The sequence below is a fragment of the Chiloscyllium plagiosum genome, unplaced genomic scaffold (assembly GCF_037043375.1).
Source record: "Chiloscyllium plagiosum isolate Xiang-an unplaced genomic scaffold, Cpla_swu_hap1 HiC_scaffold_4, whole genome shotgun sequence".
Lineage (NCBI taxonomy): Eukaryota > Metazoa > Chordata > Chondrichthyes > Orectolobiformes > Hemiscylliidae > Chiloscyllium > Chiloscyllium plagiosum.
In genome coordinates, this window is record NW_028270142.1 from 19,505,936 (window position 1) to 19,533,205 (window position 27,270).

At 39.0% G+C, this 27,270-nt stretch overlaps 1 protein-coding gene and 1 long non-coding RNA gene across 31 annotated transcripts in view; one reads left to right on the forward strand and one right to left on the reverse strand.

Moving 5' to 3' along the window:
• The window catches only part of LOC122549365 (band 4.1-like protein 3), a 180,268-nt gene that overhangs the window by 32,530 nt on the left and 120,468 nt on the right, over window positions 1-27,270 (reverse strand). For 19 of the 30 annotated variants that reach the window (XM_087986008.1, XM_043689073.2, XM_087986011.1 and 16 more), the window contains exons 12-15: window positions 20,675-20,895; window positions 11,794-12,366; window positions 3,154-3,210; window positions 1,126-1,161 (exon numbers count right to left, since the gene is read on the reverse strand). In XM_087986008.1, coding sequence (XP_087842134.1) covers window positions 1,126-1,161; window positions 3,154-3,210; window positions 11,794-12,366; window positions 20,675-20,895 — 887 coding nt within the window. Of the gene's footprint in view, window positions 1-832; window positions 899-1,125; window positions 1,162-3,153; window positions 3,211-11,793; window positions 12,367-20,674; window positions 20,896-27,270 lie in introns of all 30 variants that reach the window. The other 11 variants (XM_043689084.2, XM_087986016.1, XM_043689085.2 and 8 more) reach the window with 6 other exon arrangements.
• Window positions 11,987-27,270, forward strand: part of LOC148150086 (uncharacterized) — a 30,989-nt gene continuing 15,705 nt past the window's right edge. The window contains exon 1 of the long non-coding RNA XR_015756907.1: window positions 11,987-12,008. This is a non-coding gene — a long non-coding RNA (uncharacterized LOC148150086). The remainder of the gene's footprint in view (window positions 12,009-27,270) is intronic.

Consider the following 27,270-nt stretch of genomic DNA (forward strand, 5'->3'; position numbering starts at 1 on the left):
ACCTCTCTCCCTCCCTCATGGGAAGTCAGGTCCTCATTTCCCACTGTCCCACAAGTTCTATGCCAGCTGCTTGCTGTCAATCTTTAGATATTTGGTAAAGTGTGTGTGAAATGATGAAATTGTTGGTTTTGCTACACCTTCCTTTAATTTCTTTTTTCTCCCACTGAAAATCAGGATGACGTGTCAATTTTTAAAAAAATTAATGAGGTAATCTGGAAATTATTTTTGAACACCTTTGCATAAATGCTTTCTATGGCAGAAAGATTAACAAGATAACACCAGGTATATTCTGACAATACTGCAACCAATCATTTATTCTGGTTGGTAACATAGTTTCTAACAATTATAATGATATTGGAAAAAGATTACATGTCTTGCTAAAGTGAACAACATCAAAACATTTTGATGCAAATACTGAAATTCAAAATTCTGTATTGTTTCTTTCAATAAAACGGGTTCTTTTCTGTCAAAATTTGCCAAAATAGGTAATTTACCAAATTGATAACCAGAAATAGAGCAAACAAAATAAACCTGGCAATAAATCTGGTATATGGTTCACCAGTACTTTTAGAAAGACCAGTATTGACAATGTTAAACATTAAAAAAACAAAAAAAGAGTATTAATTTACATAATTTTGATTTTCACTTTCATTGTGCACAGTATTTGAAGATATGTGAATTATCTGAGTGTCATGTTAATGTTGCTAGTCCAGGATTGTGCAACACATGCATTATACACACAGCACTCCACATCAAAAGGGTTGATCACTAGCTATGCAGATCACTAGTGTGCACAAAAACTAGTATTGCACAACTTAAAACAGATACAAACCTCTAACATAAGATTACTATGTTTCACATACACATTTTCACCTTTGAATCGCTTTACAAGACTATTCTGTAAAAAAAGCAAAATTAAAATGGAAACAATTATGGAATACAGGACATAAAATTAAGTCTTGGAATAAAGCACAGGCAAAGGAAAAAAGATGAGCAAATGATGCAAGTTAAAAAGCAAGGAGCAGAAAATCTACCACAGAAAGTGAAGAGTACCAGAAATGAATAATTTACACTGATGGACTACTCTACAATCTAGTCATTTACGAAAAGATCTCTTCCTTGTACCTGTGTCTTCGATTCCGTTTCATCCTCTTGATCAGACTGATGGCATAAAGAAGGATTTGAAAGTCAAAGCTTTAACAACATCTAATCACTGACACACTATGTCAATGTACAATTCAGTCACAAGAAACCCATACTACCTGAACCAAAGTTACTGTTGCATTAATTTGGAATCTACTGAATGTGATCAGGATACAAGGAAAGGAGTGAGGAAATATATAGGGTTCAATAAATCCCTGAAAATGACCAAACTGCTTGCGATTGAATATAAAATCTCCTTAAAGCTCACAAACAGCTTTATGGGAGTGAGGAGGACAACTTGCCATTTGGTTAATTCCCTCTTTAAAGTGGTTTAGGATTATTCTCTACCATTCACAACATAGCAACAATTCCTCTTTACGGAATAAAAAGAAAACCAAACCACTTCATTACAAGAACACCAGTTGCAGTAGGTGTTCTTTATTCTAAAACTGTACATGTGACTGTTCTTGTGTGTATATTCGTAAGCAAACATTATAGATATATGGACCAAAACACATGAGCAAGATAATCTTTGACAGAAGTTAAGTGTATAAACAATTAAGTAATTATGTCAGTTCTGCCAGTTTTCCATTTTTAATATCATACATTTTCAGGCATCTTCTCAAATATGACCATCATTGAAGTGAATATTACGTAATTTTTTTTTTTGCTTTGTCATTTGAATTGCATGAAACCTTTGGTCACGGTATGCTGAGTGACTGACGAAACAGACTGTTCCACAAGTAAATCACACAAACTGTATAAGAACCACATCAGTTGAATACATCCTTTAAACAATGTGAAACAAAATATTTTGTTCAGCTAAAATATTGCAGCTGTTATGTGAACTGAAGTAATATGAACTGCAATTAATTTTAAATAAAGCTTTTGAGAAAAATAATAATAGCATTGTTCAAGCTGAAACATCATGTTTCTTGTAATTAACCACCTGTCAATTTCAGCAATTTAATACCCTCCAGCCAGTGGAGGGTCTCTACACATTCAGGTTCGCAGAGAGCTGGACCATTGGCAAACACAGTCGAGCAATGAAACACAAAGTACGTTTAAGTGAGAAACAAAAGAGGAGATGATTGCAGAAAATCAGCAGTAAATATATATTTGTTTAGCTTCATGCCAAGAGGACAGAGCATTGTAGCTTTGGTCAACTTTGTTTAGGTATTAATATAATCGGTTTAGAAAACAACAGCAATAAATGGTCAGGTGCATGAAACAATTAATGTCACAAAACAGTGAAAATGGGTCACGTCCATGTTGCATCATGAAGTGAGTTTTGATACCTGCCAGGTTAGCAAGGCATGCAAACATAGGGAGGTAGACTGAAGGACAAATTCTGCATGGTCAGTTCTGTATCAAAATAACTCTCTAGCTCCCATCTGCATTGGTCATCATTTTAATTTGGGAAAATTTAGTTAGTTATTAAAAATCTATATACTGGCTGGATTTTCACAGTCTTATCAGACCACAGGGCTGCTCTTCCATTACAGAGAGAGACAACTGGTGAGGCAAGGAGCGAGGTTGAGAAGGAGAATCCTTCATAGTAACCTCAGCCAATGTGGAAACTGAACCCACATTGTGGTCATCACTCTGCATTGCAAACCCAGCCATCCAGCCAACTGAGCTATATTGGCCCATGTTCCAGTAACAAATCACACTACAGTTAAACATTGTATAAATGGAGAAATAAGAGCAAACAAAGAAGGTTTTAATGTCATTATAAATTGTGACTTCCTGATAAAATTTTCATGCAGTGCACTCTCATTGACTTTTTGAACCATTTTATCCTGCTGATCTTGCTTGCCAATTCCCATTTTATCATAGAATAAGTGTTCTGTTACTTTGTACTTGGCATTTCTTCACATGAATCTATTTACTATCGTGTGGCTACGTTAATGTCAAATTTACAGCTGCACTAATTAAAACTCTCAGACAAACAAGTGAGATTATGAGGGTCATTTCCATTGGAAATGCAAGCTGGTGGAATGTACAAACCTCTGCGGTGGTTTCTCCATCAGCAGGAGCCGTCGTGTCAGTCTGCTCACTGTCAGTCTATTTTGTCAGCAAAATTCCAAGATGTCCAGTAGGAAAGCAGGAATAAAAATACATCAGCCTCATCAAAACAGTGAAGCTTAATTGCAAGGCAGCTTATTCACATGTCTCATTGCATATCAGCTTCAGTGACAAAAAATGATTCATTATAAGCATGAAACAAATTAAATGGAACAAGCAATGATGGTTTTTAAGGCAAAATGAGAAGTGTAATAGCAAGTTACAAGATTGAATGCTTTTTAATAAAAGAAAATCACATTGTTTAAAGGCCTCAGAAATGATATTTCAGTTCCACTTTGACTTACTGAAAGTGTGATGATTTTGGGGTCAATTTGTACAGCATCAGTAAATGACTTAAACAAATATAGAAACACCGGGCTTCTAAAAACTAATTTAAACCTATTCCAATTCTGAGACAAGCTGCACAGAATGAGGGTCCCTTTTCTACAGTAAGGCAGAGGTTGATTTCCTTGAAGTTATTTCTATTAAAGGCTGGGCAAAGCACATAGAACTAAACTATCAATGATGTATCTCAATCTAACGATGAAAGTCAAAGTGGCCACATGCATGCTACAACCAAATGAGTAGCACTCATAAAATTAAACTGTACGTTTATAAAACAATGTACCATGGATATTCAGTTTTCTTTGTACAGTTGTATTGTTTTAAGAAAATTGAAGCTTGAGTGGCTATACTCCTGACATTTCACTGCAGAGAAAGATAAAGAGCTAGAAATTGGATTAGATCCAAACTAAGTGGCACATTCAGACATACATCAGGAGCCAACAAGCTAAGGACCCTCCTTGGGCATACAGAGGCAGTTTGCTGATTTTGGGAGTTGTGATATGGCAAAGTCCCTCAAATAGGTTTCAAGAAGTGGGGACAGGAACAGAATAGCATCCTGTTCTGGAAGGCCAGAAATGGCTTTCAGAAGTGCTGTGGTGCCCATCCAGCAAGGTAAAAAGATGAATTGTTTATTAGTGGCCTTCAGCACTCACTTAAGGGCTGCTGATTAAACTCCAGCAAGAACACAAAAAGCTCAGAGGGAAGGACATGTTTCACTCACCTTGAACAATAGGAGATAGGGGATAGGGGATCTTAAAATGGAACTAAGGAACTTGCACATGTTCAGGAGGGGTTGAATGTCTCTTCAAGGTAGCCAGAGAGGCGTGAATATCATCTAGCCGAAATCATATATGTTATATATAAGGTGGCTGTGGAGTGCAGGTTATAGCTTAGCAAAATGGGACCCTTTTGTTCACACTGCATGGTGATTCAGTGGAGGTTGCAAATGTCCACCTACATTCTTGAAAGTTCATATGGCTTTTTTTTTGAGATACAAAATTGATTCGGTCTGGTTTAAATCAAACATTTTACAATTTTGTAACTAACTATATTAATTTTAAAAAAATGCAACTCATTTACACCAGAAGCAAAAGTTTATTTCAGGAACTATTTTCAGTTGCTGTGACAGCAGCCTGATTCTCAGGCCCTCATGTGTACCATTGCTTTCTTTTAGGAATAATTATATACAGGTCTGCTTGCAGCATTTATGGTGAACAGAATAATGTCCAGAAATCCTAACAGCTCAATTTACAGTTAGACTGTACATGTCTCTGCAGATCTTATTTTTAGGACTTTTTGTGAAGTCTCAACGAAGACTAAAATAAGAACTCATTATCAATTATCCAGAAAGTTAATTTGATGGTTTTGAATCCATGTGGTGCTGTCACTGAATTAATTTAAGTACAATATTTCCTTTTTAAAAATGGTGCATTTTCATCTTATCCTCTCATACAATAAAAAATAGAAGTACTGCAGTTTACACTCTCAAATTCAATGCTTCATTTCCTCTTAGTTTTCTAAATCATTTACTGCAGGAAAGTAATTTTCGGTGATAACTAAGACAAATATTTTCTACAGCAAAGACCACTTAACAATATCTACTTAAGAAACACTGACTTATTAGAATTGTGGCCAAGATGCAGCAAAGCACTCGCATTTCACTGGAAGGGAAAAAATGTCCAAGGAATATTGAACGTCGATCAAAGGGCTACGGTTTCTGACTTTACTAACATCAGTCACAAATTTACATTTTACAAAGTTTCATCAGCATAGTGAAGTTTTTCCATTTGTCATCTTTTGTGAGAAATTAAGGAGACTGGTCTTAAATCTTTGTCTTAATAAATCTTTAGATTTTCAATCCTGAAGCAAAATTATCATCCTTTCTTCAGTGAACTGCAATAAAATCATTAGTAGTAATTTGGCCCATATTCTTGTATTCATGTGTCTAGATAGCTGAAAAATTGGGTAATATTAAGTTCCCTGGTAAATTAAGAACGAAAATCAATTTCTGCTCAAAAGATACAGATTAAGACAATATAGTCTAACAGGGGCTTTGAATCATATACAATTCTGGCTTGTGCCTTCTTACTGAACAGACATGTAGGTCATGATGCAAACAGACCCTCATTCATTGAACGATCCTTACATGCAGTCTGGACCAGACAATGACTAGTAGTTTAAACTTTTCATATATTTCCAAGATTAATACAAACATGCACATCATGTATATACACTTCACTACCAGCCAATCCTGGGTGCTCCAGAGGAGAGGTTCTCAACTAGAGGTTTGTGAGAAGACTTTGCCAAATCAGATATTACAAGAATAAAACCTTTTCAAAAATACGACTCTAAACTGGTTAATAAAAACTGTTGATTTTTATTAGCACTTGATTCATTGTGAAGAATGAGTGAAACAGGTTTTTTCTTAAAACCCACCTCAAAGAATTTGATTCAATCCTCTCAGTGCCAAGCTGGATTGAGGTGGTGTTACTAGTGCCAATGATATAGGTGGGTAAAGGAGAGAGGACATCACTGCTTCACTGATTTACTCCTTATCCACTGACAGTGTTTAGCAGGTCGTCTTTTTTCCAGCAGGTTTCCACCATTTTAAGTTGGAGTAAAGCAATAGAGTCACTGAAATTTGATGTGTTTAGGTGCTTCTTGGGCTGAAAGCTCAGTATAACTGACTATTCAGATAACTCCACCTCCTGACCTGCCTGTGGCTTTCTTTTTAACTTATTATTCAATCACTAGACAAGGGTGTCACTACCCATCCCTAATTGCCCAGAGGGCAGTTGATGCTGTGGGTCTGGAGTCACATGTAGGCCAGACCAGGTAAGAATGGCAGTTTCCTTCCCTGAAGGACATTAGTGAACCAGATGGGTTTTTCCAACAGTTGACAATGGTTTCAGATTTTTACTGAATTCAAACTTCACATTCTGCCATGACAGAATTCGAACCCAGGTCCTGGGTCATTACCTTGGTCTCTGGATTAGCAGTTCAGCGATAATACCACCAGGCTGTCATCTTGCCATCTTCCCATCTTCCCATGAAGGTAATCCAACTGCCCCACTATGACTAAGAGCTTTTTAAAAAATTAATTCACAGGATGTGGGCAATGCTGTCTATGGCATCCCTAATTGCTCAGATGGCAGGTAAGAGTAAACCACATTACTGTAGCTCTCAACTCATGCCGTTATCTCCCTCCAAAATAGGTATACCGTTTTGGATACTGTTGGGGGAAATGGCTCACCAGGGGAAGGCAGCAGTAGCCAGGTTCATGGCACCGTGGCTGGCTCTGCTGTTCAGAAGGGCAGAAAAAAGTGTGGAAGGGCTATAGTCATAGGGGATTCAATTGTAAGGGGAGTAAATAGGCAGTTTTGTGGTTGAAAACAAGACTGCTGGATGGTGTGTTGCCTCCCAGGTGCATGGGTCAGGGATGTCTCAGATCAGCTGTAGAACATTCCGAAGAGGGAGGGTGAACAGCAATCTGTCGTGGTGCACATAGGTACCAATGATATAGGTTACAAAAAAAGGGGATGAGGTCCAACAAGCAGAATTTAGGGAGTTATGAGTCAAGTTAAAAAGTAAGACCTCAGAGGTAGTAATCTAGGGATTGCTGCCAGTGTCACGTGCTAGTCAGAGTAGAAACGAAAGAATAGGCAGGATGAGTGTATGGCTTGAGAGATGGTGCAGGAGGGAGGGATTCAGATTTCTGGGACATTGGGACCAGTTCTGGGAGAGGTGCGACTATTACAAATTGGACAGTCAACACCTGGGTCAGACTGGAGCCAATGTCCTTGGCGGTGCTTTTGCTAACACTGTTGGGGAGGGTTTAAACTGATGTAGCAGGGAGATGGGAACCAAATGAGGAAGTTAGTGGACAGTAAGGAGGTGGTAACTAAAGCCTGTAAGGAACTAGATAATGAAGTCAGTGTGTCTAAGGGGAAGAGTAGGCAGGGATCAGATGATGAACGCAAAGGGACTGGTGGTCTGTGGTGCATTTATTTTAATGCAAGAAGTGTAATAGGTAAGGGAGATGAACTTAGGGCTTGGATTAGTATCTGGAAGTATGATGTTATTGCTCTTACTGAGACTTGGTTGGGGGAAGGGCACTAAATATTCCAGGATATGGATGCTTCAGACGGGATAGAGGGGGAAGTAAAGGGGATGGAGGAGTTGCATCATTGGTCGGAGAGGATATCACAGCTGTGCTGAAGGACGGCCCTATGGAAGACTTGAGCAGTGAGGCAATATGGGTAGAGCTCAGAAATAGGAAGGGGGTGATAACAATGTTGGGGTTCTACTACAAGCCTCCCAACAGCAAGCGTGAGATAGAGCGTACAAATATGTAAATAGATTATGGAAAGATGTCGGAGCAACAGGGTGGTGGTGAGAGGAGATTTTAGTTTTCCCAAATTGACTGGGATTCACTTAGGTCTAGGTGGAGCTGAATTTGTAAGGAGCACCTAAGAGGGTTTTCTAGAGCACTATGTAAATAGTCCAACTCGGGAAGGGGCCATACTGGACCTGGTGTTGGACAATGAGCCCAGCCAGGTGGTTGAAGTTTCAGTCGGGAATTATTTTGGAAATAGTGATCACAATTCTGTAAGTTTTCGAATACTCATGGACAAAGATGAGAGTGGTCCTAAAGGAGAGTGCTAAATTGGGGGAAGGCCAATGATATCAAAATTCTGCAGGAGCTGGGGAATGTAGATTGGGAGCAATTGTTTGAAGGTAAATCCACATTTGATATGTGGGAGGCTTTTAAAAAAGAGCGATTGATTAGAGTGCCAGAGAGGCATGTTCCTGTGAACATGAGGGATAGATATGGCAAGGGAACCATGGATGAAATTGTGAGACTAGCTAAGAGAAAAAAGGAAGCATACATAAGGTCTAGGCTGATGACAGTCGGAGCTTTGGAAGAATATTGGGAATGTAGGACCATTCTGAAATGAGGAACTAAGAGGCTAAAAGGGGCCATGAAATATTTTAGCAAACAGGCTTAAAGAAAACCCCAAAACCTTTTATCCATATATAAGAAGCAAGAGGGTAACTAGAGAAAGGGTTGGCCCAATCAAGGACAAAGGAGGAAAGTTATGCACGGAGTCAGAGAAAATGGGCGAGATTCTTAATGAGCGTTTTACATCAGTATTCACCGAGGAGAGGGACATTGTGGACGTTGAGGTAAGGTATAGATATTGGATTACTCTGGGTCAAGTCAGCATAAGGAGGGAGGGAGTTTTGGGTATTCTCAAAAGCATTAAGGTGGACAAGTCCCCAGGTGTGGATGGGATCTATCCCAGGTTACTGAGGGAAGTAGCTGAAGCCTTAACAGGTATCTTGGCAGCACCCTTCAACACGGGTGAGGTCCCAGAGGACTGGAGAATTGCTAATATTGTCCTTTTGTTTAAGAAGGGTAGCAGGGATAATCCAGGCAATCACAGACCATTGAGCCTGACATCAGTGGTAGAGAAGCTGCTGAAGAAGATACTGAGCGATAGGATCTATTCCCATTCGGAAGAAAATGGGCTCATCAGTGATAGGCAACATGGTTTTGTGCATGAAAGGTCATGTCTTACCAACTTAATAGAATTCTTTGAGGAAGTGGCAAAGTTGATTGATGAAGGAAGAGCTGCAGATGTAATATACATGGACTTAAGGAAGGCATTTAATAAGGTTCCCCATGGTAGCCTGATAGTGAAAGTGAGGTCGCAAGGGGTCCAGGGCATACTAGCGAGATGGACAGAAAACTGGTTGGGCAACAGGAGACAGAGTAGCAGCGGAAGGAAGTTTCTCAAAATGAAGAATTGTGACCAATGGTGTTCCACAGGGATCTGTGCTGGGACCACTATTGTTTGTGACATACATAAATGATCTAGAGGAAGGTATAGGTGATCTGATTAGCAAGTTTGCAAATGACACAAAGACTGGAGTAGCAGATAGTGAAGAGGACGGTCAGACAATACAGCAGAATATAGATAGATTGGAGAGTTGGGTGGAGAAATGGCAGATGGAGTTCAATCTGGGAAAATGTGAGGTGATGCATTTTGAAAGATGCAATTCAATACCAAACGATACAGTAAATGGAAAAGTCGTGGGGAAGATTGATGTGCAGAGAGATCTGGATGTCAGGTCCATTGTACCCTGAAAATAGCAATGCAGGTCAATACAGTGGTCAAGGCGGCATACAGGCATGCTTTCCTTCATCAGACAGGATATTGAGTACAAGAGTTGGCAGGTCATGTTACAGTTGTAGAAGATTTTGGTTCGGCCACATTCGGAATACTGCATACAGTTCTGGCTGCCACATTACCAAAAAGGATATGAATGCTTTGGAGAGGGTGCAGAGGAGGTTCACCAGGATGTTGCCTGGTATGGAGGGTGCTAGCTATGAAGTAGTAAATTAGGATTATTTTCATTAGAAAGAGAGAGGTTGAAGGGGGACCTAATTGAAGTCTACAAAATCATAAGAGGTATAGGCAAGGTGGATAGCAAGAAGCTTTTCTCCCCCAGAGTGGGGTACTTAATTACTGGGGGTCACAAGTTCAAAATGAGAAAAGTATAAGGGAGATATGTGTGGCAAGTTCTTTACATAGAGGGCAGTGGGTGCCTGGAATGTGTTCCCAGTGGAGGTGGCAAAGGCAGGTACGATAGTGTCATTTAAGATGTATCTAAACAGATACATGTATGGACGGGGAGCAGAGGAATACAGATGCTTTGAAAATAGGCAACAAGTTTAGACAGAAGATCTGGATCGGCACAGGCTTGGAGGGCCAAAGGGCCTGTTCCCGTGCTGTAGTTTTCTTTGTTCTTCCTTCCTAAAGGACGCAAGTGAACTAGGTGGGTTTTTCCTGCAATTGACAACAGTTTTGCATATTAAATGCGAATTCCACCATCCGTCATTGTAGGATTCGAACCTGGGTCCCCACAATATGACCCAGGTTTCTGGATTAATAGTTTACAATTGTAACATCAGGCCATTGCCTCCTCTCCTAGGTCTGTGTCCATGGACATCACTCATGTTGGATATGGTCAGAAATAAATGTTGACTTTTCTCCCCCCCAAAGTTGTGAAGTGAGCCCAGACATTTATAAACAGTGAAGCAGCTGATTTTCTGCCGTGGAATTTTAGTGTATATGAATTTACAACTGGAATTGCTTCATGACAAAAGCCTCTCAATAACAGTTTTTCTGCGATAGAGGGTTTATTGAATTTCGAGGAGGAGGAAAGGCTCAAGAACAATGGAAAGGTTGAGAACTCCTTCTCTGGAGGATGATTTGAGATTAGACACCAAGTTTTCATTTTCAACTTTACAGTGAAGTTAATTAAATCTGTACTCCTCAATCTGTTTTCGTGCCTGCAAAATCATGCCATGTTTTCTGCCTACTTCATTTGTCCACTTCCAAAGCAGGATTTAGCTCTTTATCCATAAAACTGGTTTCATTTTATCTTTCTGTACGATATTAATTCAAGGAAAAATTACTGAATAAGGTCACGGAGTATTTCATGCTGACAGTTCCTAGACACTATTTTCACTGAGGACCACAGTATCTTCAAATTCTGCATTAAATAGGACTTCATAAGCAACAAGTAGGATATTTCAAAACAACATTAAGCATATGAGTGAGATAACAACCATAATTTTAAAACTATATTATCAAACATAAAATGACATAGTTCGGTCTTTAAAAGGTGACTAATCAGGCCTTTGATGTTTGGTATTTCGACACAGATTGAGCCATTCACTGAGCAGAATAAGGTTCACTGAAGAACAAATGGACTACTGTAATACTAATGAGGTTGTGGCTGTCTCACACCAGAGAAACTAAACTGATTGACCTATCAAACTGGCTCCAAACAACCCTTAGGGAAATGCCAGCATGGCCTAATTGAATGACCTCATTCAATTTAGGAATTTTACATCTTTATAAGTGGAAGAACTACGTATCAGACTCCAATTACTTCATATTTTTCCACTATGATTAGTGAACAATCTTCTTAGCTGTTGAAGAATAGAGCTGTTTTTCCAGAGAATTCTTTCCATCTGCAAATACAAAAACTTTTTGTCTAATCTGATGAGTCACATTACAGCTATGTCTCTTTGAAACATAACTTTAACAACAAGAAAAGACAGCAATGAGTTTCTGAAAGTAAGATTACTATTGCAGGTTTCACATTGCGCAGGACACTCAAGCACTGAACACAAAGAACTGTGTTCTAGGCCGAGGTACACACCTCTTCCTCTGAACTGTCACTCAGGTCATTGTCAACTGAAGCACTTAAGGAGGCTGCCCTGGGCTCCAGGTAGCACAGACTTATAGCAAGGGGGAATGAGAGAGTGAGAGCGTAAGGCACAGAGAAAGAGGCTGAGAGAAGGAAGAAGAAAATGAAAAGAAAACAGGGGACAAGTGAAGGTGATTGAATGGGCAGATAACGTTGGAAACTTTGAGGTAAGAAACTGGCATCAGAGAAGCTTGGAAAGGTAAGATAGCCATCATCATCTAACAAAGAGAATGATGCTGGGAGATGCAAGGAGAATGAAAACAAAGTTCCTCCTTTCCTAGATCTAGGCCCTAGATCTTGGCCCTTTTTAAATTCCATTGTTTTCTTATCAACATACTTTGAAGAATCAAAGACTAATAATGGATTAGAAGCACTTCTAGTGTCTTTGGTCTTAATACGACCAGTTGATTTCAAAACATTCTCTGTACATCTCCTATGAACGCTCGTTGATGACACAGAAGAGTCACAATGCAAAGGCAGAGAGCGAGAGGAAGAGCGAAGTGAATCTGTGCCAAAGAATGAGGTCTATGGAGGGGGGTATGAAAAGGAAATCACAGAATGTCCAGGAGCAACAGAAATAAGCAGGAACATAAAGAAAAAGACAAAAAAAGATAATTATTAGTTAATGCATTCCCATTGTATTTGTTCCCCATTGCATTTGTTCTTCCAAAATTTCAGAGCTTCTGCTAACCAGAAATATTCAGTAATTTTGTGACTCAGAAATACTAAGTTGCAAGACACCCCACAAAAACTTTAGTGAGAATAATTTGAATTGCTGTAATTTGTTTAAATACTTTTCAGGAGTATCAATTGTTTTGGCATTGGATGTTAAATTAAATTTGTTTTCCATTTACCATCATCTAATCACTTTAATTAAATCTCTCTTTGGTGATTTACCCTTTCCTCCTGTGCATTTCTTCAATTGACTTGTTTACCTCTAGCTTATAATTAATTCTCAACTTGCTTAATTGCCTTGGGTTTATATAATGCCATTTTATTTTCAAACTTATCTTTGTAGTTCATCTTGCTGATGTGTTTCCACCTTCCCCCCCCCCCCCCCCTTCTAGTTACATGTCAAATAGTGATGGTCCCGTTCTAATACTGCTCAAATTAGTTACATTTCTTGCTCCCAAACACTTCAGTGCACATCCAGTTCATGCATGAAGTCCTACTGGGGATTATAGATGTCAACAGCAGAGCTCTGGGAGTTCAAAAAGGGTTTCATTTAGGATATGGTAGGGGAATTTAAAATAAAATGCTAATTGGCAAACATGATTTGGAAATATGGTATGCGGAACATAGAAGCATTCTAGCACACCTTTGTCAAATTTCTGGTGCCCTCTAACTCAGACCCATAAGTTAACAGAAACTCTGAAAATTTGAAAAGCCGAAGAGAAAACCTTTTCTTATTTCAGCATAGTTCAATTTTACCAACACTAATGTTGTTAGAAAAGTCAATTTTTTTCTCATGAGGTGATAAATGCTACAGTCTTCATGTTTCACATTTGTTTGTTTCCTTCTTGAGCTTTAAATATTTATCATACGTCTTAAGTTTACAAAGAAAAGATTTTTACAATCTGTGGGAATGGAATGATACTGTTAGTAACTCTGGTTCGAAATATTTACATAAAATTATTCAGTCCACTATTTTAAGAAAGGCATTAATCAATTTACATTAATGAATTTGTAAGCAGTCAAAATTGCCCCAGTAACTTTTCCACCAGTAGCAGATGAGACCTGCAAGATGATCCAGGCAGCCAATCTTACTTGTTGTTGAACAGCACCAGAATAGAGTGACTTTCACCAATTCGTCTTACCCATTTTGGATGGACATTAGCCAGTAGAATTGGAATGAGACCTGAGAGCTATGATTTCTAGATTTTGCAGGAGTTTCTGAATTCTCTGTTATCCATCAACCTCAAAACTGACCTTGAATTAAAAATCAGGCTTAACAGTGGTAAAACAGCAGTCAAATGCACTTAACATGAATATGTTGAACATTTTCAATGCCAAGTGCAATAGTGACCAAAGGCAGAAGCAACGAATATCTTAGAACACCATCACCTCCATGGCCCCCTCTATGTCATGTATCATCCTCAGCTGATTTGGGCACATAACCAGCAACATATCTTTTCTTCGGTCCAAGGAAAATCAGAGGAACTTTTTTTTTTAAACTTAACACCAATTTGGAAGCACCATCACAAGAACTAATAGCTTCAATCAGCAGATCACGGGTTTTTTCTATTGGGGATGGTCGTAAGTACTTAAAAAGCTTCACGTTGAAAGAAATTCCAAGTCAAATATTTATAAACAACATCACACCATCAAAACAAACCAAAAATCTAATTTAAAAAAAACAAAAGAAACAATGCCATTTTTAATTTGACATATGGAGAGTAAATTTCTAAACTCAATTAAATGCAATAATCCCACTGATACATTTAAGCTTTTTCTAACTGTTCAATGCATTTCTATTTAGCAAATGTAGCACCATGTAACCCCATTTATTAATAGACCCATTAGCAAGCATTCAGAACAAAATGATAGTGCCAAAAGAGCCAAGTTGCAAGATTTTTGCATTCTCAATTGGTGATAGGTTAAGTTCCCAGCCTGGGCAAACCACAGGACCAAGACAGGAGAACCAGCACCAACCTTAATAGAGCAGTAGAACTTATTCTGACCATGATTTGCCCCAAGCTTCTATTGAAGCCTTCCAAGCAGATGGTCACAGAGTTCCACTGATAGGATGCCAAGGGCGACACAATTCACCATCCTGCAAAGTTTGTTTTGGGGTATAGGGGGATAAAAATAATCTTTTTGTCCCCCAATAAATAACAAGCTGCTAAAATGGATTTTTCTTATTTGATGAATATTAGAGCTTTTAAAATATATTGGAGGCAAACAAAATTACCAAAAATCTTGCTTGTGTATAAGAAATCTAAATATGAACATGTGGAAAATGTAATTCTGGCAAAAATCAGGCTTCACATTGAAGTTTTCTTTCTTTGAAAGACAACAAAACAAAAATATAATGCTACAGCATTCAATGGATTGCTGAAAATTAGTTACAAATTGAACATTGCTGCAGTTTAGGAACGATAAGGAACTTGAGTTTTACTCTGAGCTTACGTCCTTAGGCGAGAGAATATAATATTTCACTTAAGTTTGGGGCTTCGATTAAATGTAGACTGAGAATGGATCTACAAAGTATGCACTGGAACATGGCTTGTTCTGGATTGCATGTAGAACTGAATATTTTAATTCCAGTTAATAGGAAGATCAGGTACTTCGTTACTATTATGGTTGCCAATCTCAGCTTCCGAAATAATGACAACTGATAACAAGGTCAGAAATAGGCGGAAAGGCCATTTAGTCTATTGAACCTACTCCGTTATTCAAAAAGATCATGCTTGATCCAATGATGGTCTTATGGACATCTTGCTGTATTCTCTATAACACTTTTGCCAATCTAAAATCTGTCTAACTCAGCCTTGAGTACATCCAGTGACTCAGCCCGTCTGCTGTGTGGAAGAGAATTCCAAAGACTAATGGCCCTCACAAGAGATATTCATCCATATCTCTAAACGGAAAACATTTTCTTTAATTATGTACCCATACTTGTAGTCAGCTCCAAAACCTAAAAGGAAACAGCATCTACCCTGTTAGTCCTCCGATAACGTCGCGTTGCAATATTACTGCTTTTCATTCTTCTAAACTCAAGTGAATGTATGTATATCTTTTAAAGACAACTACTCCTTTCTAGAAATCAACTACTGAACTCCCTCTGAATTGCTTCCAATGCAAACTTGTCCTCCTCTTTAAGTAAGGTGAGACCAAAGGTGTAGATATGAGCTCATCAATATATTGTAAATTATCCTTCTATACTTCATACCCTGACAGGATAAGACTTATACAGTTAATGGTGGCTCTGGGGAGTGGTACCGAACAAGGAGATCTAGAGATGTGGGTTAAGTTGTTCCTTTGAAGCGGTAGACAGAGTGGTGAAGGCAGCATTTGGCATGCTTGCCTCCATTGGTCAGAACATTGAGTATAGGAGTTGGGGCATCATGTTAGAACATAGAACATTGCAGCACAGTACAGGCCCTTCGGCCCCCCCATGTTGCACCAACCTGTGGAACCAAATCTGAAACCTACTTATCCTACACTATTCTATTCTTATCCATACGTTTATCCAATGCCTATTTAAATGCCTTTAAAGTTGGCAAGTCTACTACTGTTGCAGGCAGGGCATTCCACGTCCCTACTATTCTCTGAATAAAGAAACTACCTCCAATTGTGTCCTATATCTATCATCACTCAATTTAAAGCTATGTCCCCTCGTGATAGCCCTCATCATCCAAGGAAAAAGGCTCTTACTGTCTACGCTATCTAATGCTCTGATTATCTTATGTGTCTCAATTAAGTCACCTCTCAACCTTCTCTCAAACAAAAACAGCCTCAAGTCCCTCAGCCTTTCCTCACAAGACCTTCCCTCCATACTGGGCAATATCCAAGTAAGTCACCTCTGCAGCCTTTCTAAAGCTTCCACATCCTTCCTACAATGTGGTGACCAGCACTGTATGCAATACTCCGAATGCAGCTGCACCAGAGTTTTGTACAGCTTCAGCATGAGTTCATGGCTCAGAAACTCAATCCCTCTCCCAATATTGTGGCCCTATAGGACATTGATGAGATCACTTTTAGAGCACAATTCTGGTTACCCTTCTATAGGAAGGGTGTTGTTAAACTTGAGAGGGTGCAGTAAAGATTTACAAGGATATTGCCGGGACTAGAGGGTTTGAGCTATAGGGACAGACTGAATAGGCTGGGGCTATTTTCCCTGCTGCATCAGAGGCAGAGGGCTGACCTTATAGAGGTTTATAAAATCATGAGGGGCATGGATAGGGTGAATAACCAAGGTTTTTTTTTTGAAGGTGGGGGAGTCCAAGACTAGACAGCACAGGTTTAAGGGGAGATGGGAAGGATTTAAAAGGGACGTAAGGGAAATTTTTTCACATAGAGGGTGATGAGTGACTGGAATGAGCTGCCAGAGGAAGTTGAGGAGGCTGGTACAATTACAACATTTAAAAGGAATCTGGATGGGTATACGTATAGAAGGGGTTTGGAGGGATAGGGGCCAAATGCTGGCAAAATTGGTCAGATTGGGATGTCTGGTCAGCACAGACAATTTGGACTGAAGAGTCTGTTTCTCTGCTGTATGGCTATACAATTCCATTTCCTTTCCTAATTATTTGCTATTTGCAAAAGCTATCCTTTGCTCCTCCATATACAAGGACACTCAGGTATCCCTGTACTGCAGAGTGTACAGTTTCTCTACAGTCAAATAATATGCTATTTTCTTGCTGTTTTGTGAACTACATTTTCCCAATAGATTATGGGTCTTTTTTCAGTCATAAACAATGGATCTTGACTCCTACATTTGTTATAATGCAAAAGAAAATTAAGTACAGAATCCACATCATATAAGATCTTGACGTGAAGAGATTAAGGAGGAATTTTAATGCCAATGTAGATTTGAGCCAAGTAGGAAAACAAAACAAAGAAACAACTTCCAATCCTGCAGGAGGGGGGAAAATTATTTTAAATATGGTTCAAATTAAACACAGTAACTTCAAGAAGCTGAACTTGCAATTTTGTTTATAATTAAATTAATCCCCGAGAGAGAAATTTGTGGTTTTGTTTGCAAATCAATGCACAGTGACACATGGGGATGCAAGATGCCTTCAGCAGACACACACAAAATAGCAGATAGAAAATAGGCTGTCAGTGTTCTATCTGATTACTTTTTGGTAATGGAAAACAAAAATGGGATGGGGTGTAGAAGAGTCTGCCATTGCATCATCGACCACTGTTTGCTCCTGCAAGGGTGACTTTCACCTCTATGGACTCTGAAAAGTGGACTGCATTACCCTTGGTCAGCACTCTCTATCATTCACTACATAACAAAGTGTCGGAAGACATGGAATGATTGTTTAAAACATGGAATCAGGAATTGGGGTTGGAAATCTCTTCAGAAATGTGGGACAACATTTGGGAAAATGCCAGAAAGATCTCTATCTGTAATAGAACCCATGATACTCAATTAAAGATACTCCATAGGACTCATATAGCACCAGAACAATTGGCAAAATTTAGGGCAGGAGCATCCCCAATGTGTCCAAAATGTAAAACAGAGGTCAGCACTCTCACACTGCTTATGGACATGTCACAAGATCCTCAAATACTGGGTCAGAGTAGCAAATGCTCTGGCAGAAATCTTAGGAGTAGAAATTAGGGTGGATCCAGTATCTCTTCTCCTGGGCTTTTGAAACCTGCCCTCCCTGGATGAGCACGGGAGGAAATTATTCTCCATTCTCTCCTTTTGTGTAAGGAAAAATATTTTAGGAAACTGGGTAGCTGAGGGCCCTCCAGGACTTTTGATTTTGTATAGATTGGTTATGAAATGTATTCCTCTTCACTTCCTTAAAAATATGGTGCACCAAAAAACTGAATTATTTTATAAAATATGGCAGCCCTTTCTGAACTATATAGATACAGATATTTCAGCCATTTTGTCAGGGGTTTTATCTAGTTGTTGTAACGGTTCTGGCTGGTCCAGTGTTCTATCTGATTACTTTTTGTCAATGGGTATGAAAATGGGTTTTATTATGACTTGATGTTAATTTGTTCTGAGCATGTACCTCATCAGTTAATTATTATGTTATCCTTTTTTTCCCTTTTAAGTAATGTAAGGCATCTTATTATACATTCTGGTTAGTTATAGGTTAGATTACTAATTAGTTGTGTGGTTTTTTTTCTTTATCTTTTCCCTTTGTCTGCTATGTTTTGGCCTTTATTTACTTAATATTAAATTGTATATTAATGTTTGTATTTGTGTGTATTATTTTGTAAGTTTGTAATAATATGTTAAAACAAATTCTTTTTCTTCAATAAAAATATCTATCAAAACAAAAAGTGGACTGCAAATGCAGCAGGATCCATAATGGGCATGCAATTTTCCAAATACTATTTTCTCATATGTTTGCCCACGTGATTATTTACGGCGAGGTATAAGACCATAACCCATCTCAGGATCTGAATGATAACCCTAATATTTGTTTAATAAAAGCTGGTTATCTCAATAAATCTTTATTTTTCTGCTACATTCTACTTACTTCGAAGCACGATGGTGATCAGAGCTTTATTTATTTAATTTGGATTCAGACTGGCAACCTCACTTTGTGTACGGCGCAGTGGCTCATCGGTTAGCACTGTTGCTTCACAGAGCCAGGCACCCGGGTTTGATTCCACCCTCAGGATGTGTGTGGAGTCTGCACGATCTCCCAGTGTCTGTATGGATTTCTCCGGGTGCTCTGGCTTCCTCCCACAGTCCAGAGATGTGCAGGTTAGGTGGACTGGCCATGTTAAATTGCCCATAGTGTCCAAGGATGTGTAGGTTAAGTGGATGAACAAGGGAAAGATAGAGTTACAGGGAAAGAGTTGAGGGCATGGGTCTGGGTTGGATGTTCTTCGAATGGTCAGCGTGGACCTGATGGGCCGAATGGCCTGTTTCCACACTATGGAATAACTTGCACTGTCTTCTACTCATATTGTACACCTCACGCATGACAATAAAGACTTCCATTTAGTTTATCTACCTTATAAGCAAACATCTGGATGGGTCAGAAGAACTGATAAGTAAAAAGTATTATTTTGTTCTGAAAAGTGTTTACTTTCTTCCTCTTTTTGCCATTTATTGCTCTCCAGAAGATATGTTACATGTGACCCATTTCCAGATGTTTCCAGCGATATTTTTGAGAAATAATAAATTGAGACACTAGTCTTCACTGCCTAGACGCACTAAACTAGATGTGTTTTTGGGTCCTGCAAAGGTACTCTCTCTAAAATATATAAATAAGTTACAAGGGATTTTCAATGCTCTTGTGGCACAATTGTAGTGTCCCTTCCTCTGAGCCAGGAGGTCTGGGTTCAAGTTGCACCTGTTCCAGAGATATGTAATTACATCTCTGAACAGGTTGATTAGGAAAATATCTACAAATGATATTCTGACATAATTGTTGCATCAATAAACTCAAGTAGCAGTTCCACCATTTACTGGCCAAGTCTGCAAACATAAAACATAAGTAAAATTCTGAGGTTTATCAATCTTTCCCCTTCTGTTGCAGTGACACAATGAAACAACTTGAAGCTTCAGTATTATAATGTTCATCTGGTACCCAAGCGATGATCGAATTTAAGGAGCTATTCTGTATGTACATCTCGCTGATGACCACTAATAATGATGAGGATGCAGATTCAACGAAACATTTTGCTGGAAGTTTTCAGACTATTTAATCCTTTAATGACTTAAAAGAAATGGCAACAAAACTTTAGCTTTAATGTCAGACTTCTTAACACACATTTCCCTGGCTATCAAATTAAAAATGTAATAGGAATATCAAACACTCAAAACTGCAAGCTCTTCCTTGGTTCCAAAATCATATTAAAATATGTCTTTTTTTAAAAAATGTACTGCATTAACAAATCAACAGACTAGGAATTATGGCTTATTGTATATATGCTTATATCAAATCCCTTGTTTTATTGTTTTTGTTGAACTGTTAACTCACTTGAAATGGTGTATAGCAACAATGCAAACAATTACTCTACTTCTAAGCATTAGCATGTTTTTATACTTTAGAGCAAAGCTAATCGAATTAGTTTCTTATTAATCTAACAAAATTTCCAACAATAGTCTAACTCTCTTCACTTTCAGATGTGTTATCTGCCTATTTTCTCATCAGTACATTTTTCATGCCCCAGTGCACACTACCTTTATTTCATGCTTGGCCGGTGTGACCGATGGAGTAATATCAATCTTGGCCTTTTTCTCCTCCTCTTCTGCCTTCTCCTCTTCTGCCTTCTTCTCTGGTGTCACTGTGGTTATTAGATTGGTTGATACTAGGCTCTTGACTGCACCGTAATGACCAGTAGCCACTTCAGAAGCCGAAACGGAGTCCTTTATGAGCATCTCATGGTTCTCAGTGACAGATGCTTTTAAAACACAAATCAGAACCCATCAGTCTGTGTTGAATCAATTGCCCTCAGCTGAAAGGCACTAAGAAATAACATGATAATATTATAACATCATAATAAGCCTCAGTGCTTCTCGGCTGCTGTGGTCATTAGTCTGGAATTTTCTCTCACAGAGGAATGTGTTGGTTGGGTCATCACATTTATTCAAGATAGAGTTTAATAGATAATGGTGTCAGGATTGTTTTTTTGGGGGCTAGGGGCTGCAGAGAGAAAAGTGGAATGGACAGCATGGTCAGATCAGCCCTGAGCTTACCACATGTCAGAGCAGGTTAAAAGGGCCAAACAAAAAACAGTCCAGTGCATTTATTTACTTTTTGAGATTGTCACTGACTTTTCAAACAGATTCAGATAGAAAACTGCAGTAATGTATCTCAGCTGTATGCAATGCATTTCCCAAAACACAGCAAGAGCTTGAGGGTCAAGTCAAATCATGGTTAGTCCAAGATCTGAAGACGTCACCTATACAGGGGACAACATGCCTGCAAATCAATTTCCCAGCTTGGCAAACATACCCACAACTACAGCAAGGTACTGTAACTCGTGATTAGGAAAATTCACTTGATTCTGTAGATCCATGCTGGATCAGAAACAAATGATGAAACATGCAAGCAGCAGGACTTCAAAAAAGGGAACTGAAATGAAATGGAAATAATTATGTTCACATTGCTACTGTCTGCATTGTCTGCAACTCCATGACAGAAGAGCCATCTGGAAAATTTATTGTAAAGGAGCTAAAACCAAAAACATTCATCATTACAGAAGCATATGACCTATGAGCCAATTCTACTTTTCAATTAGATTTTGGCTGATCTGTACCTCAAACCAGTTCGCCTGCTTTTGCAGCAAAAGGCTTGATTGATAACAAACAGTAAATAGTCACATTTACACATCTATTTAATATTCTGGGATTTGCATAACATGGACAGATTCTGCTTTCACTGGGTTTGTCATGGATTTTAAAAAAATACAGCAAATCTATCCTTTCAGCATGTGCTGCTGCTGACTCGATATGTAAATATAAACAAGCACTCCAATAAATATTAGCAGTGGAAGTGCATCACAGAAATGTGATAGAGGTGCTTAACATTCAAGCGGAGATTGCATTATGACTGCATTCTTGTCATGACTACGACTCAAGTTCATTATCTTCCCTCCCTATTGCTGTTGCAGCTGAACAGTAAATTTCAACCTCTTCAGCACATGTGATATCGATTAACGTAACCTGACCATAATTTGTGAATGTTATTAAATTCAGCAATGCAAATACTGCAGCTAGTTGTTGACAGGTCTTGCTCATGAACGAAATAGTAATATACTATATCATTGAAATCCAGCCATGAGATACAAATATTAAATTTAACGCCTGAAAAATAATTAGTCGGAAATCACTGTGGCACTTGAATGACAGTGGGACAAAGATGCTCTACTCTTGCCCAGCTCCATGATGATTATTAACTTCCCATCCTCCAAACTTTCATCTGGTTTAACACTGACAAAACTGCAAATTTCTGTAACTTTAGTTTTTTGTAGGGAAAGGGGCATCTCTAGAAATCCAACAAGATCGTGGCAACAGAGCAGTAGCTAATGGCAAAGTGAGACAAAAAGGGTCAGAGTTTAGCAACAACTGTGCATTAGTGAATAAACTAAATGAAGGGAACAATACTAAAGACACTCTATTCATCTGAATGCATGAAATACTTGTACAGAGATGGAAGAAGTAATGGCACAAATAGAGATTTAGAGCTTAAAAATGTGTTGCTGGAAAAGCGCAGCAGGTCAGGCAGCAAAGGATGCTGCCTGACCTGATGCGCTTTGATGCTGCCTGCTGCGCTTTTCCAGCAACACATTTTTAAGCTCTGATCTCCAGCATCTGCAATCCTCACAATCACTATTTCAGAGACATAGCTGCAACATTAAAAAAAGTTCTGACATGAATATTTCAGAGTACAAAATATGTCAGAATAATATTTCATACAAGGAAGAGGGGTAGCCCTGAAAGAAATGGATGACAAAAGGACATTAGTGAGAAAGACCATCAGTTAGATTTGGTATGGCTGAAGACTAACAATAACAAATATCAGAAAATGCTGGAGTAGTTTCAATGCCCTCTAATGGTAGTTGTGTCATTGAACAAATCATTAAACAAGTAACTATTGGGAACTTACAAAAAACTCAGTGTAAAATTGTGGGGATCTTCAATACGAATATAGACTGGGACAATCAAATTCACAAGGGTGGTCTAAAAGATGAGTTTGTTGAATGTTCGTGTCTTCACAGCAGAGGACACAAATTGCACACCAGAAACATCTTCATCTTCAGGCAAAAAACAATGAGGATACTAAGGTAATAATTTCAGAAAAATTAAGAAGCTTAAACAATGAAAATCTGACAACTCTCTGGCTCCTGATGGCCTACACCCCATGGTTCCAAAAGGCATAGCTGCAGAGAATGCTATTGTGTCAGCTGTGATTTTCCAAAATTCCTTCAATTCATGAACAGTAACAGATTGGAAGTTACCAAACATTAGATTGCTTTTCAAGAAAGATGAAAGTGAACTACAGATTAGGTGGCCTAATACCAGTTGTGTTGAAAATGCTGGGATCTTTTGTTAACAAAATCTTAACAGCGGACTTTGAAAAGTCTAGTATGATTAGAACAAGTCAATATTGTTTTTTCAAAAAGGAAGCCTTGTTTGGCAAATATATTAGTTTTTTTTTGATGATGTGTCTTGTAGGATAGATAATGGGGAACCAGTAGATGAAGTGCATCAGGAATTTCAACAGAGCACTTGATACTGCGCCACATGAGATTAATCGCCAAGATAATGGTTCATGGATTCAGGATCATATATTAGCATGGAACGATGATTGATAAGAGTGGACATAAACAGGGCGTTTTTAAGGTGTATGATGGGGATGCTCACTATTAGATTAGAAATAAAAGTAAGGATGTTATAGTGTGGTTGTACACGGCATTGGTAAAAGCACATTCTGACTACTATGTGCAGGCTTGTCTCCTTACTCAAAGAAAGAGGCAGTGGAGGTAGTTCAGAGGAGTTTTACTAGGTTGCTATCTAGAATGAATAGATTGCCTTATGAGGAAATGTTGGACAGAGTCAACCTGTTTCCACTGGAGTTCAGACAAGCAAAGGATGACTCAATTGAACTATACAGGATCCTGTATGTCCTTGATAAGATGGACATGGAAATAATGTTTCTATTTGTGGCTGTGCCCAAAAGAAAGGGGCACTGTTTGAGAAATAGGATACCTTTAGGATAAAGCTGGGGAGAATTTATTTCCCCCTTAGGAGGTTTATGAGACTTTGGAACTCTTTGCCTCAAAAGAGATGGGGGTCTAATTGTTAAATAGTTTTAAGGTGGAGATAGACACATTCTTTCTGGGCAGAGGTATATAGATCATTGGTTGGCAAGGGCGGGGGGGGGGGGGGAGAGGAGGAGTAGATGTGAATGTGGAATTAAAAACAAACAAATCACCATCATTTTAATGAATAGTGCAGCATGCTTAAGGGACTGAATGACTTACTTCTAGTCTTCATTCTTACGCTTGCATATTCATTTAACTCATCCATTCAGTAAGGTTTCCTTTCTGCTTCAGTGACACTTTCCCCAGTCTATTCAAGCATTCCTACTGGTCCCCACGGCAGACAACTCCAGTATCTTCCTTTCCAATGGCATGATGTCCCTCCCTTTCAATATGTACAACATCACTGCTCTTCTCAAACAAGACTAACTTTAATCCTTTGATCCTCTGACCTGCTGTTGGAACAAATCCTTAGTTTCCTCTTCAAAGAGCCTCAATTTCAATGTCATGACTCAGCTCTACTCTCAACTTTTTAATAAGCCTTTGATCTAATCACTCTGATCTAAAATTCCTACTCATCAAGAATGCTGAAATAGTCATCATCAAGGTCAACAGTGATGTGCTGTATGACAAGGTGCACAATACCTACTTCTCAAAAGGAAAAGGAAATACTCTTCAGTTTGTATGAGAAAATCTCCTGCCCATTGATATCACCCACTTATATTAGCTAAGAGAAATCTACAGTGTAGCAATTGCCTTTAACTCTGATGTAAACTCAACCCAGCATTCCTTCCATATTAAATCAGCCAATTTCCACATGCATAATATTATCTGCCTTAATGACATTAACAGATTTCTCTCCACAGATACTGCCAGACATGCTGTATTTTTCCAGCAATTTCTACTTTTGTTAATAATTTCCAGCATCCATAGTTCCTTTTTTTAAAACATCACTCTTGATGTTAACCAAAGTCCTTTCCATACTTCTATAATCTTCAGGATTAAATGATTAATGTTCCAATAAACATCCTCCAGTTCACACCTTCCACAAAATCCAATTCGTCCGAAATCTCGCCCTGCATGAACTCCTATTTGTCATTATCCCCACTCTTCCTGACCTCCATTGCTTTTTTGCCTTTCAGGTATATTTATATTTTAATATTCTTTGATGCTGTAAATACAAATTATATATCCCATCTTCCTTTTAGTATATCATTTTGGAACGCAGTTCAATCCCATGGCTTTAAAACTGTTCCCAATGAGCAGCAGTTGGAGACATTAAGGAGTGCACAAAAGATGGACAGTGTCTTCAACAGAGGTTTTAGAAACTTGGTCACACCCAAGGTCCAGGAAGGTAGATGGGTGACCCCCTGTCAAACAAGTTTTCCTTTTTGGATACTGATGAGGGGGATTGACCATCCGGAGACAGTAGCAGCAACGGCCAGAGCAATGGCACCACAGTTGGTCATGCTATACAGAGGGTAAGGATAAAATGTGGTAGAGCTATAGAAATTGGACATTTGATTCCCAGGGGCACAGACATATGCTTCTGTGGCAGCAAGAGAGACTCCAGGATGGCATATTGTCTCCGTGACAGCAGGGCCATCGATGTCTCTGAGCTGGTAGAGGGCATCGTGAAATGGGAGGGTAAGTAGACAGTAGGCATTGTCCAAATGACATAGGTAGGAAGAGTGACAAGATCCTGCAATGACAATTCAGAGAGTTAGGCAGTGAAGTAAAAAGCAGGTCCTCTAGGGTAGTAATCTCAGGATTTGGTTCCCATGCCATGTACTACGGAGGTTAGGAACAGAAGCAGTACAATTGAACACGTGGCTAAAGAGCTGGTATGGGGGAGATACGTGAATCATTGGGATGCCTTCCAGGGAAGGCAGGACCTGTAGCAGAAGGACGGGTTGTACTTAAACTGAAGGAGCACCAATATCCTGGAAGGGGGATTTGATGCTGCAATTCGGAAAACTAGTGTGGCGGGGGGTAGGAAATGGAGCAGCAGGTCACTGAATATTGAGAATGGGGAAGAGCTTGAGACTGAAATAAATATAGCTAAGAGGAAGAGCAGTCAGGGAGAGATTGCTGAACTCAGCCAAAATGGAGGCTTGGACTGTATTTGCTTCAATGCAAGAGGTATAACAGGTAAGATGGATGAACTTAGAGCCTGGTTTAATGCATGTAATTATGGTGCTTTTGCTATCACAGCGACATGGTTGAAAGAGGGACAGGATTGGCAGTTTAATGTTCCAGGATATCAATGTTTTAGATGAGATAGAGAAGGAAGCAGAAGAGTTGGGGGAATTGCATTACTCACAAGGGAGCATATCATAGGTGTGTTGAGGGAGGATACCCTGGAGGGATCCTGGAGCAAAGCATTATGGGTAGAGCTCAGGAATAGGGAGGGTGCAATCACAATGCTGGGATTGGACGACAGGCCTCCCAGCTGCCAGTAGGAGATAGAGGATGAGATATGTAGTCAGATTCTGGAAAAATGTGAAAATAACAGGATTGTTGTGGTGGGTGATTTTAACTTCCCCCACATTGACTGGGTGTCCCTTTATGCCAGGGGTTTGCACTGGGAGCAATTTGTTAGGTGCGTTGAGGAGGGTTTTTTTGAAACAGTACATAGACAGTCCAATGAGGGAGGGGGCCAGAGTGGACCTGGTATTGGGAAATGACACTGGCCAGATGATCAAAGTTTCAGTGGGGAAGCAATTTGGGAATACTGATCATAACCCCCACATGTTTTCAATTACTTATGTGTAAGGACAAGAGTGGACCTTGTAGATGAAGATGTTAAACTGGGGGAAGGCCAACTACAACCAAATTAGGCAAGAATTGGAGAATATGGGTTGGGAGTGGCTGTTTGAGAGTAAATCCACATCAAACTTGTTGGAATCTTTTAAGATCAATTGATTAGAGTGCAGGACAGACACGTTCCTGTGAAAATGAAAGACAGGAATGGCAGGATTCAGGAACCTTAGATGACAGAGAAAATATTTA